General features: G+C 55.6%; 6 protein-coding genes across 6 annotated transcripts; 3 read left to right on the top strand and 3 right to left on the bottom strand.

The window, feature by feature from the left end:
* Positions 1 to 49: 49 nt before the first annotated feature.
* Positions 50 to 1,498, top strand: CLAFUR5_08434 (Acyl-CoA desaturase; the record flags this gene model as incomplete). The annotated part of the gene is made up of 1 exon (XM_047907582.1): positions 50 to 1,498. The coding sequence occupies one exon, from the start codon at positions 50 to 52 to the stop codon at positions 1,496 to 1,498; it is 1,449 nt and encodes a 482-aa protein (XP_047759123.1).
* Positions 1,499 to 2,306: 808 nt separating this feature from the next.
* On the bottom strand, positions 2,307 to 3,449 carry CLAFUR5_08433 (Decarboxylase yanB; the record flags this gene model as incomplete). Its single annotated transcript, XM_047907581.1, has 2 exons — positions 2,307 to 3,194; positions 3,300 to 3,449. The coding sequence occupies 2 exons, from the start codon at positions 3,447 to 3,449 to the stop codon at positions 2,307 to 2,309; spliced, it is 1,038 nt and encodes a 345-aa protein (XP_047759762.1).
* A 615-nt stretch (positions 3,450 to 4,064) lies between these two features.
* Positions 4,065 to 5,297, top strand: CLAFUR5_08432 (uncharacterized protein; the record flags this gene model as incomplete). Its single annotated transcript, XM_047907580.1, has 1 exon — positions 4,065 to 5,297. The coding sequence occupies one exon, from the start codon at positions 4,065 to 4,067 to the stop codon at positions 5,295 to 5,297; it is 1,233 nt and encodes a 410-aa protein (XP_047759763.1).
* A 273-nt stretch (positions 5,298 to 5,570) lies between these two features.
* On the bottom strand, positions 5,571 to 6,796 carry CLAFUR5_08431 (putative alcohol dehydrogenase; the record flags this gene model as incomplete). The annotated part of the gene is made up of 2 exons (XM_047907579.1): positions 5,571 to 6,703; positions 6,763 to 6,796. 2 exons carry the CDS (start codon positions 6,794 to 6,796, stop codon positions 5,571 to 5,573), a joined length of 1,167 nt encoding a protein of 388 aa, XP_047759119.1.
* Positions 6,797 to 8,543: 1,747 nt separating this feature from the next.
* CLAFUR5_08430 (Choline transport protein) lies at positions 8,544 to 10,379 on the top strand (the record flags this gene model as incomplete). Its single annotated transcript, XM_047907578.1, has 3 exons — positions 8,544 to 8,867; positions 8,998 to 10,102; positions 10,153 to 10,379. The coding sequence occupies 3 exons, from the start codon at positions 8,544 to 8,546 to the stop codon at positions 10,377 to 10,379; spliced, it is 1,656 nt and encodes a 551-aa protein (XP_047759768.1).
* Positions 10,380 to 11,019: 640 nt separating this feature from the next.
* On the bottom strand, positions 11,020 to 12,354 carry CLAFUR5_08429 (uncharacterized protein; the record flags this gene model as incomplete). Its single annotated transcript, XM_047907577.1, has 1 exon — positions 11,020 to 12,354. The coding sequence occupies one exon, from the start codon at positions 12,352 to 12,354 to the stop codon at positions 11,020 to 11,022; it is 1,335 nt and encodes a 444-aa protein (XP_047759780.1).
* Between the last annotated feature and the right edge of the window lie 317 nt (positions 12,355 to 12,671).

Here is a 12,671-nt window from a genome sequence, read left to right as displayed (position 1 = left end):
GCGACAAGCACAAGCACAAGCACAAGCACAGGCACACCTACCCGCCGACATGCCTTCGCATCAGCCTACGAGCGGCATGCCCGCAGTCAAGCCGGAGTTCCTGTCGACTCAGCCCGATCCAATGTCGAACCCAGCTCCCCAGGAGCCGGTGAGAAACACCAAGTACGACCCGAAGAAGCCACATATCACCGAAACACCTTTGACGAGGAAGAACTGGTACAAGCACGTGAACTGGTTGAACGTCGTGCTCATTGTTGGCATTCCGGTCATGGGTCTAATCACCGCCGTCTGGACACCACTGAGACTGCCAACGGCAATCTTTGCAGTGCTGTATTACTTCGCCACGGGGCTGGGAATCACAGCTGGATACCACAGACTATGGGCACACACGTCGTACTCCGCGTCAACACCCCTCAAGATCTTCCTTGCTGCCGTTGGCGGCGGTGCCGTTGAGGGCTCCGTCAGATGGTGGGCCAGAGACCACCGTGCTCACCACCGATACACCGACACCGACAAGGATCCATACAGCGTCCGCAAGGGACTGCTCTACTCACACTTTGGCTGGATGTTGATGAAGCAGAACCCAAAGAGAATTGGACGCACCGACATTTCCGATCTCAACGATGACGCTGTCGTCGTCTGGCAGCACAAGAACTACCTCAAGGTTGTCCTCTTCATGGGTCTGATCTTCCCTTGCATCGTTGCTGGTCTCGGCTGGGGCGACTGGCTTGGTGGCTTCATCTACGCCGGTATCCTCCGTATCTTCTTCGTCCAGCAGGCCACTTTCTGCGTCAACTCCTTGGCTCACTGGCTCGGCGACCAGCCATTTGATGACCGCAACTCTCCTCGTGACCATGTCATAACAGCTCTGGTCACGCTCGGCGAGGGCTACCACAACTTCCACCACGAGTTCCCATCCGACTACCGCAATGCCATCGAGTGGCACCAGTACGACCCAACCAAGTGGTTCATCTGGACAATGAAGCAGCTCGGCCTTGCCTACGACCTGAAGCAGTTCCGCTCCAACGAGATCGAGAAGGGTCGTCTCCAGCAACAACAGAAGAAGCTCGACCAGAAGCGTTCCAAGCTCGACTGGGGTGTGCCACTTGAGCAGCTTCCAGTCATGGAGTGGGATGACTACGTCGACCAGACCAAAAACGGCCGCTCCCTTATCGCAGTCGCCGGTATCGTCCACGATGTCAGCGACTTCGTCAACGACCACCCGGGAGGCAAGGCCATGATCCGCAGCGGAATTGGCAAAGACGCAACCGCCATGTTCAACGGCGGTGTCTACCTTCACAGCAACGCCGCGCACAACCTGCTCTCGACCATGAGAATCGGTGTTATCCGTGGCGGCATGGAGGTCGAAATTTGGAAGCGCCAATCCGAGAGCCAAGGCTCGCAGATCTACAAGGACGAGAAGGGCAACCGTATCGTCCGTGCTGGTGCACAGGTCACTAAGGTGATCAACCCACCGGCCAGCGCCGATGCGGCATAGATCTGTCGGCACTCTTGTGTGATGCGAACATGAGCGTTTAGCAATTTGGTGCGTTTTAGCGATCCTAGAGGATGGGAGGAGTTTTCATCAAGTGGATGGAGATTGGGGTTTTCTTCTCACGACCGCTGTGCAATATATCGTAGACGGCGAGGTCGAAGCACATGCAGCTGCTGTATACAGTCAGTATAGTTAGCTAGCAAGGAACCCGAAATGTACCACCTGTACAGACGAACGACTCTACCTCATGCGCCATTCACTACCCCCGAATTGCATTGCTGGTACAGACGAGGGATGACGTGTGGTTACGCCCTGCGGCCGTCCCACGGGGAACGCCGGGAAAGGACAACGAAGCACAAACGATTGAAGTTGTTCGATAGTGATCCAGCATCAACGTCTCCCGGCATCAAAAGACTCTGCGAAGTACCGCTATGTAGAGATAGAAGGACGCAATGATGGTGAATACAGAATGTATAGGCACCACCCGGTCGGGAAGGTGGTCGATGTGAGCGGTGGGCCACGTCAGATTGAGGATCCGTAAGGTAAGGTATTATCTTTGTGAAAGGCATAAATCGGCCTGGGTCTAGACTTCGGGGCTGCCAGTCCGATTAGAAGAGATATTGATGCTGATGATCTTTGCTTCGAGTTTGCGTTGCATGGCGAATGATGATGGGATGGGATGCGGCTGTTGGCAGAAAGGGGTTGAGAAAGATCAAACGGTGTGGTTCATCGCGCAAGGTAAAGGCTATCATCCAACCCCCACCAACTCGTAGGCAGGTACAGTAGGATCCCCCTCCCACAGCTCTCATCCTCACCGCATCCTTAACAACCTCTCCGCATTGCCCCAATACAAATCCTCCACCTCGCCCTCACTAAACAACGCCCTCACCCCCTGATCCATCTTTCCCATCAACCCCCTCACGCCCTCCGCCTGCGTGAACGGATAATCACTCCCATACATCAACCTCTCATGCCCCACCCCAACCCCCAACATCAACCCCTTGATCTGCCCCGGAAACGCAAACCCCGCCATATCAAACCAGATCTGTTTCCCCATCGCCTCCTTCACCACGCCCTCCGCAACGCCTTCCCAGTCCCCTGGCACGAGCTCTGAGAACCCCGTCCAGCGCGAGAGTAAAGGAGGAAAGGCGCCGCCGAGGTGTGGGAGGATGATTTTGAGCGAGGGACAGCGTGCTATGGTGCCGGACATGAAGAGGTTTGCGACAACGCGGGCGGTGTCGAAGAGGAATTCCTGCATGGGGTTTGGCAGACGGACTGCGAACGGGGTTGCCGCAGTGGGGATTTCAGGACTGGCATTTGCGGCGGCGGCAGAGACGGAGTGAGGGCAGATTTTGGGCGTGGTGGGGTGGATGAAGATTAGCGCTTTTTGACGATTTAGTTCATCGAAGATGGGGTCCAGGATGGAGTCGCCTAGGTATGTGCCGTGGGAGTTTGTGAGGAAGACGAAGCCGTCGCAGCCTTCGGAGAGGGCTTTGGGGATTTCGGCGAGGGAGCCTTCGATGTCGGGGAGGGGGAGGGATGCGAAGTAGCCGAAGCGGGTAGGGTGGCGGGTTTTGAGGGAGGAGGCGAAGGCGTTGACTTGGCGGGTTAGGGAGCGGGCTAGGGTGTTGTTGTTGTAGACTAGGTGTGTTCCTGGGGAGGAGATGGAGAGGATGGATTTTTGGATTCCGAGTTCGTCCTGTTGTAAGACAGAAGGGTGTTAGCTGGATATACTTCGAGAGCCACGTGGTCAGGTAGGTCTTCGCAGCTGCTGTCGTTTAGTGTTGTTCAGTACCTTACATACCATAAGGGCTAGGTGCGAGGTCACGTTCCAGCGTGGGAGATATGGCATGCCATCAGGATTAGCGTGGCCATGTTTGCGGCAGGCTTCTTGATAGAAGTCGGGGAGGAAATGGGAGTGGACGTCGATCTTTGGGGGCATGTGGGAAGCCATGGCAGTGGCAAGGAAAAGAACGTGAAGAAGCATAACAATAACATGAGTCGACGAAAAGCCTAAGGTAGCTTGGACTCCGAGCCGGCGGATCAGCAGGCGTTCGTGCTGATACCTTATGATAGCTAGCAACCTTCCCGCTTCGAAGGTGACCTGTACGCTGCAGATTCCCGATTCCGCCCGGAGCTGTATCCTGCTCGGTGGAAGCAGCTGGGCACAGAAGGGGGGCCGAAGTGTCGCTCGAAGCGTGTCAGTCAGGATCACGACATGGTTCATCTTCAACGCTGTTACTGGTGAGGTCGTTGCACTTTGCGACCCTATACACCTTCACCATTGCGAAGGATTTGGGATTCTCGGCGCACCAGAGCACAAGCGCGACCACACTCTCCATGCCCTGCGACGCCTTCAACATACAGTACGAGATCGCCGCTGCATCGTAAGTACATGGCCTCCGGCTCTCCACCATGGACTGCGCAGGAAGATCCTCATCATCATCATCATCATCATCATCATCATCATCATCATCATCATCATCATCATCATCTTCTTCTTCTTCTTCTTCTTCTTCTTCTTCTCATTGTGTTGCCTTCATTGCTCACCTTTAGCCCTCTTGCCAAGATGCCTTTCCTCATCAAAGACGTGCGCATCTTCGATGGCGAGTCTACAATCGAGAATGGCTCAGTCTTGGTTCAGGATGGCAAAATCGCCCACGTCTCCCCGTCCCCAATTCCTTTCTCCGGCACCACCATATCCAAACCAGGCCACACCCTCCTACCCGGCGTCATAGACGTCCACATCCACGCCAATGGCGGTACTCCAGTGGCACTCCCTCAAGCTCTCCGCTTCGGCGTCACCACAGTCTGCGACATGCACAACGAATGGTACAACATCCAGAAGCTCCACAAACAACGCGAGGGGGGTGACTGTGCAGACCTGAAAACGACCAGCTTCGCCGCAACGATCGATATGGGTTGGCCGATGCCTATTGTCCTCATGCACGATCCGTCACCCCAAACGCAAGCCGAGGTCGCAACCTGGCCAAAACTCAAGACTCCTGCAGACGCGAAGCAATACATCTCCGACCGGCTAGCTGAAGGCGTCGATTACATCAAACTCATGCACGAATCCGGCACAGTCATGGGTCAGACTTTCAACAAACCCACCTTAGACCTCCAAAAAGCCCTCATAGACGAAGCCCACGCCCATAACCTCTTCGTCGTAGCCCACGCCACCTGCCTCTCCGACACCTTAGAAATCCTCTCCCTAGGCGTCGACGGTCTGACGCACACCTTCATCGACCAGCCCCCAACCCCCGACCTAATCGCCGCCTACACGAAGAACAACGCACACTGCAACCCCACCCTCGCAGCCATGGGCTCCGGCACATCCGAAGGCCTAGCAACCCAAGAGCGCTTCGCACACGACCCACGAGTTCAACACCTCATCTCCGCAGAAGGGCGCGAGCAAATGTGCCACTGCATGTCCTTCGCCAAATCCTCCAGCTCCAAATGCGCCAACGCCTACGAAACCGTGCGCCAACTCAAAGCAACCGGCGTTCCGATCCTGGTAGGCTCCGACGCTGCTGGTCCAGCGGTGGGGACCGCTTACGGTCTTTCGACACATCAAGAGATGGCGTTGCTCGTGGAGCAGTGTGGGTTTACGCCCAAGGAGGCGCTTGAGGCGGCGACGAGGGTCAATGCGGAGAGGTTTGGGTTTGGGGATAGGGGGATGATTAAGGCTGGGATGAGGGCGGATTTGGTGCTTGTTGAGGGGAATCCGTTGGAAGGGTTGGAGTGTATGTTGGATTTGAGGGGGGGTGTGGACGGAGGGGAGGGTCTGTGGTGTGTATAGGGATGTGGAAGGGTAGATGCGACGACGGGGAGGTGATGGGATGTGTTGAAAGAAGCGGTACGTCCATGTGCAAGAGGCGTGATGCTGGCGGTGCATTCGCTCCCGCATCGAGGCACATGAACTGGAGCGAGAGCAAATCCGGTGTCATCATGAGATCTGGGCACTCGCCTTGCTTGCAATCTTACGTCTCTCATACCCTTGAGCATACATCCGCAAGTCCTGAGACTCTCTCCTGTTATATAAATGCACTGCAAGTAGGGGGCTTTAACCATTCTAGTACAAATTCTCAACAAGCTGCTTAACAGCATCATACTGCGGCCCCGACTCCTGCCTCGTCGCCAGCTTCGTGATAGTATGAACCTGATCCTCCCCAACATTCTTCTCCGTCAACGTCGTCTTGAGGCCAAGATCTTCGACAAGCTTCAAGATCGCATCTCCAACAGCCACAGCATCCTTCTTGTCATCACCAGACTTGGCGATTCCAATGAACGGCGCCATCCGGGCAAGCTGTGCAGCATCGTCGTTTGAAGCTTGCGCTTTCAGCTTCACGACATGGCCGAGTGTCAAGCATGATGTGATGCCGTGTGGGATTTGGTAGGGGGAGCCGAGAGCGTAGCCAAGGGCGTGAGACAGACCTAGGGCTCCTTTTATGTTCAATGCGAGAAAGCCGAGTGAAGCGAAAGCCGCCAGCTGGAGCTTGGTGATGATCTGCTCGTCCTTGGGGTTCTGCTTGTACTTGGGCAGATTCTCGAATAGACCTGCTGCAGCCGAGAGCGCCAGCTGGCGGCATGGCATTTCCGTCGATGTGGGGTGGTACATCAACTCCATGGCGTGGTCCATCGACCGCATTCCGGTGCTCATCCACAGCCAAGGTGGTGTCTCGAGCGCAAACTTGCTGTCGTAGATGACGACATGAGGTGCGAGCTCGGGGTGAGCGACTCCCGTCTTCATGCCATCTTCGTTGGTGTAGCCTGCGCCCAATGTGCACTCGGCAGCACTAAGAGTTGTAGGCATCGTGATGTGGTACAACCACCTCCCCTTCTTCTTCTCATTCAGACGATAGCTGATGGCTTTGGCTGAATCGATAGGTGATCCGCCTCCAACGCTAATGATAGTGTCAATGCTCTCATCTTTGAGCACGAGCTCTGTGGCTTCGTCCAGCTGTTTTACCGGCGCATGCTGTCCGATCTTGCTGAATGTGCTTGCATGCCTTGGCCCGAGCTGCTCTTCCACCTGCTTGATCAAGCCAGTCTTGGTGGCCAGCGAGTTACCGGTGAGGATGAAGGCTTTGGATGTTTCGGTAGGAAGGCAGTCAAGCAGGTGCTCCTTCACGCTATTCGGGCCATAGTACAGCCGCCGGAGGTGTGTCGGCTTCCACAGACCAGAGAGTGGGTTCTGGGACGATTCTACAGCTTTGGATTTGTATCGTCTCGTCTCGCGGGCAACGTCGAGGGATGGTACTGACCTACGGAAGCGATTATGGAGTCGAAGTGCGTCATGGCCGGTGTTGGGTCGCAGTATGCTATGTAACTGTCGTGATTTTGTTTCCCGTGTGGTGATAGCTAACCTTCGCATAGAGGGACATTGAGCTGTCAGTGTACATGTAATCAAGCCCCGCGATACGTGACGCAATGACGGCCGACAGCCGCTGTGATGCTGCGACCGGCATACATGTAGCAGCGCAGTGCCTGACATCGCTCTGCACTGTCGCTGTCGCTGTGACGTTGGCTGATGTGAGAGAGGTATGGAGTATGATGACCTACTCAGCTACTGTCCGAGAAGTGCCCAAGAGTGGGGCTGGGAATGAGCTTCATGTTCACGCCGCGTAGGTGAGTAATGTCATCAGTATATGGCGGGCATGGAAGCCTCATTGCGCGCGAGCACGTGTTGCCAAGCATCGTGGTGATGCCATGGCCCATGTGTGATGCATGTGGGCCATGGCTGTGTTGCAAGTCGAGTTCAATGCCATGCCGCAGCTCTCGCACGGTGCACCTCTACTCACATGGATCATGGATGGCAAGGTGAGATCAGATCAGGTGCATGCATGAACCACCGAGGGCACCTGCAGACCTGCAGCAGCAGTCTCCCGTGTCACGTGTGTCGCCCATTTCTTGGAGCGGTGGCAGGTGCACGTGGCTATTGGAGCGAGCAGGCGTCGCTTCCAAAAGCCTACCTAGGTAGACCACTCGAGATGCCGTCCTTGGTATTCAGCCTTCAGGAGATGATGCCCAGCAATTCTCGCATGCAGTGATGCTCAACGGATCTTATCGCAGCGAACCATCGTGAAACAAGGTGTGAGATAGTAGGAGGTAGTCACGGTAGTACCAGAACGCCGGCTGCATCCTGTTCGTGGGAACCCGCCAATGCCCGCGTGGCGATGGATCGCAACCTGGTCTACGACCGCATGGAATTGCTGCACAGAGCCAGGCGAGAAGCCTTTTCATCGGAGCGAACGGAGCTGCAACCACTCTCATCGATTGTGGCCGCCAGCATGCAACGGAGCGACTGCCAAACCCTGTTAGCGCAAGAAGTCTCTGTCTTGCTGCTTGGCAGCAGATCTCCATCAGTGCATGTAGCCGAAGCGACTCATTACGTTACGTGACGGCGTCCCATCTCTGGCCGACCGACGGCCCACGGGACTGTTCTGCTACCCATACTAATGAGAAACAATGCGTCGTCGAAACAAAAAACCCCCGTCTTTCGCGACACCGGCGACACGCCCTTCCTGCCGACGACTTCACGTGCTTCTTTCCCTTCACGCCTGCCGCACCATCCGCACATCCCATCCCATCCTCCACTACTGCGTGTACCGCCGAGCAGCTGTATAGAAAGGAAACCAAGCTTTCTTGTGCCACCTGCAGTGCCAGTGCCCCTCAGCTATCCCTACCATCTCTTGTCAACCATCGACCGAGGCCCCACGAGCACCATCTTGACTACCTTTGCACGCCCCAAAGCGACAACACCACACTCGAGCCCATAGCGACATCATCATCGACAGCCCGCTCGGGACTCGGTACCTCAGAACAGCCGTAATTCCCAGAGCGACCTACGATAACAGCCCTACGCGACATCCTTGAGAGATAGGCCGAGACCGTGGACCAGTGCCTTGAGCCCACAGCAACCATCACCGAAAGCGCCACACCAGCCCTTCAACACAGTACTGGTGCAAGTGAGAGACGACTTACTTTTCAACACAGCAGGACCTCTTCAGCAACCGCAACCACTGCCTTGGCATCCAGCTCAGCCATGGCGGACAACTATGGCACCTACCGACGAGAGTCGAAGGTCGACGCTTACAACACCAAGGAATCCTTGCCACGCGACTCACGATCTTCCGAACCAGCTGATGACCTTCTCGAAGCGCTCGGATATACACAGCAGCTAGCGCGCTCACGATCGACTCTCAATGTCATGTTCATGTCGTTCGTGTTGGCCTCGGTGCCTTATGGACTGGCCACGACCCTGATATATCCTCTGACTGGAGGTGGACCAACTACCATCATCTGGGGATGGGTCGCCGTATGTCTGTTGATGCTGTGTGTCGCCGCTTCGCTTGGTGAGATCACCTCGGTACGTTGGTTCACTCGTGTGCTGTGTTGAATGACATGACGCTTTCGTCTGGCAGCGACATGCCTTGCCCTCTCACCTCTGCGCCTGTCTTCAGCAAGACTCAGAAGCATGTCAGGCTTACCATTCACAGGTGTACCCCCTTGCAGGAGGAGTTTACTACCAAACATTCATGCTGGCCTCACCCAGATGGCGGAAACTCGCAGCCTGGATGACGGGCTGGTCCTTCACCCTCGGCAACATCATCATCACTCTTTCTGTCAACTTCGGTACCACCCTCTTCCTGATCGGCTGCATCAACGTCTTCCAGGTCGACGACGGTACTGGCACCGGCGCCACTGTCGGGATCTTCCAGGTCGAAGCATACCAGACCTACCTGATCTTCCTGGGCATCACGATCCTCTGCACGTGCATTTCGTGCTTCGGAAACAAGTGGCTCCATCACCTCGACACTGCTGCTGTCATTTGGACCTTCCTCGGTGTGATCGCGATCATCGTCTGCATCCTCGCCATCGCAGCCGAAGGCAGAAGACGAGCGAGCTGGGTCTTTGGCGGATTCGAGGTAACATCCGGATGGAACCCACCAGGATGGGCCTTCTGTATCGGTCTGCTCCACGGCGCGTACGCCACCTCCGCCACCGGTATGGTCGTCTCCATGTGCGAGGAAGTACAGCAGCCGGCCACTCAGGTCCCCAAAGCCATCGTCGGTGCTCTGCTCATGAACATGGCATGCGGACTGGTCTTCCTCATCCCAGTCTGCTTCGTTATCCAGGATCTGACAGTCATCGCTACCGATCCATCCGGCCAGCCGCTACCAGTCATCCTCCGTTCCGCAATTGGCAATGAAGTCGGTGCCTTCGTGCTCACGGTCCCAATCATCATCCTTGGAATCCTCTGCGGTACGGGCTGCACGACTGCAGCGTCACGATGCACATGGGCGTTTGCCCGTGATGGCGCTATTCCAGGCTCGAGAAAGTTTGGTTTCGACACCGTCAACGACAAGTTCGGCCTGCCGCTTAACGCCATGTTGCTCTGCTTCGTCGTCCAGGCGGTCCTTGGACTGATCTACCTTGGTTCCAGCGCGGCGTTCAACGCTTTCAACGGATCGGGCGTCATTTTCTTGACATTGAGCTATGTCATCCCTGTGGCCATTTCGTTCTTTGGTGGGAGGAAGAGACTGAGTGCTGGGAAGTTCAACCTTGGAGCTTTCGGCTGGTTCGCCAATGCCGTGTCCATTGGTAAGTTTGCCCCATCTCGAATCCTGAATGGCCTGCTAACTTCCTGACAGCATGGTGCGCCTTTGCCATCCCCCTCTTCTCGATGCCTTCGGCCCTACCAGTAACAATGAGCTCAATGAACTATGCCTCATGCGTCTTCGTCGGCGGTTTCGCAATCGCTGGATTCTGGTATGTCGTCTGGGGAAGGAGCAACTATGCCGGGCCCAAGGTCACCGAAGCGACTGAGGAGATGACTGCGAGGAGGATAAGTACGGTCAGCGCTACGAGGCAGATGTAAGTGCGCATGGAAGACGAGGTAGCCAGATGAATGCCTGCAGATGTACCTTTTTTTTTTGCGCGTACCAGCTTCGAAATGTGATACCACCTTTGCCATGATATGATCCGATAGGAATGTTGGGGATTGTGAAAGAAGACAGAAGCAAAAGAGTCCAGCAACCCAGCAGGAACAGGTTATGGTCTTAAGATGCATGGTCTCACCTCGCATGCAACCCCGACCAGGATTCTCCGCCAGTCTTGGCGAGATTTACGACGTATTTGAAGACCGCATGAGGCGAGGAGCATCCACAACAACTGATGATCGTGACAGCCGAGACGTCTCGTCGCCTATACTCGTCCTTCATATCTGCTTCTGGCTAGGCTTGTGACTGTTGTCCCATGCTGTGTGTATTGCTACCAATCAGAATGCCGCCCTTCCGAGCCCTCCATGTGGGAGTTGCGGACCCATGCTATGCAGGTACGGAAGAAGCTACCGATGCCTTCGTTATCACTCCATGGCACACGGCACTCTTTCGACAGCAAACTCGAGAGTCATCAAAGTTTCATTATCTGATACCGTCGGGGAATCACATCCTCTCCCACTTCTGCTCCGGTCCTCCCTCCTCCTCGACAAATTCAATCCCATGCATCTCTTCCCCGTATCAAGGCCAAACCCCCCTCCCCCAGCCCTCCGCACCTTCCCTACTCCCATCTTCATCAATCCGTCCCACCACCCGACTCCACCCATCATCCCACCACATCCCCTCCTCAGCATGTCTCACCCTCTCCGGATCCACCACAACACCCCGATCCTCTACCCACTGGTTCCTCGTCATCGCCACCTGAGCACTAAGACTACTCTTCACCATCCCGCCGAAAACGCTGGCGCGGAGGGTGATGGAGTAGTCAACTAACGCTTGCTCCGCGGGGGATAGAGGTTGTTCGATTTCGGGCAGGAGGTCGGAGGCAGAGAGGAGGGTGAGCGGGGAGGGTTGGGAGAGGCCGAGGAGCTTGAGGTGGGAGAGGTCGGAGGGGTCGGGGGTTGCGATGTAGAGGGTGTCTAGGTTGTGGGCTTTGGCGTGGGAGAGGTAGGCGGTTGTGAGATTGGTGTCGGAGGGGTCAGGGAGGTAGACGGCGTAGAAGGCGTTGCGTGGGATGGGCTGTGTCGAATCGATCTCGAGGCCATATTGGATGCGGAGCTGTTCTACGGCCATAGCGGCCAGTCGTCTGATTTCTGGATTCACGCGCAAGACTTGACCAAAGTTACGACGCAGGCCGTGGGGTAGGCTGCGGGTGTCGATATTGTAGAGTGTGGGCTTGACATTCACGACTGTAAACTTTGTAGACTTATCGTCCAGGACTCTGCGGGCTTGGAGCCAGCTCTCGAGGTCTGATAGGTAGGCTTTGCGATTGTTGTTGAAGCCCTCATCCATCCTCCTAGTCCTTGGCTTGTAGTAGTCCGGCAACGCAGCCTTCAACTCTTGTCCCTCCTGCATTTTGTAAATCTGCATCTGCGGACACGTCTCTTCCATGGTCTTCAGGAACCATTTCTCATCAAAGAACTCTGCAAAGTCCGTTTTCCTCGCGTTGACATTACCCGTGCCACCCTCGTTCTGCTGTGGAATTCCAGGAAGCATAATGCTGGCGCCGGCTTCGATCGCGTAGAATAGGAAGTCAAGGACATTGCCTCGGACATCTGCGATCTGGCCATCGGCATTGGCCAAATTGAAGACGAGGTTGGGCCGCCAATGTGTGGTACGATTACAGAAGGAGGCGACTGGGTATTGGTTGAAGGGTGCTACGACCTGAGTGTCCGTCCAGTCCGCGACGAAGTTTCCTGTTGGCATCCTTCCAGATGACTGTGTGGGGGAGCCGTAGGGATGGCGGAGACGGTATTGGTAGGAGCCATAGTAGAGTGGCAGTGCAGTGACGAGTACAAGGACTAGGTACACATGTGTCGGCTGGCTCCTGAGAATCTGCCACTTGGTGATCAGCATCTTCGTGGGATTTGCATCTCCATCGTCGTGGTCGGGATGGAGGAAGGTGATTAAGCCGAGAGTAAGAGACGCGCTCACCCCTTGCTTGACGCGACTTACATTCCGACGATGTGGTACAAAGTGGATGGTGATCATAACCATTATGCATTAGGTGTCCTCTACAGGTCGTCTATCAATTGCTGCCATGTTGACTCCGTCGATGTATATGTCTAGTAGGCTCCGATAAGCCACCGGGGCTCGGACTCGGCGCGTTACTTCTGTTTACAGCCATGCTGGCTGTTTCAATTTTTGCTGTATCGGCAACGGTCGCCATTGCG

This window comes from Fulvia fulva, chromosome 3 (genome assembly GCF_020509005.1).
Source record: "Fulvia fulva chromosome 3, complete sequence".
NCBI classification, from domain to species: domain Eukaryota; kingdom Fungi; phylum Ascomycota; class Dothideomycetes; order Mycosphaerellales; family Mycosphaerellaceae; genus Fulvia; species Fulvia fulva.
The sequence above is the reverse complement of the archived record's forward strand: the minus strand, read 5'-3'. Positions and strand labels throughout refer to the sequence as shown.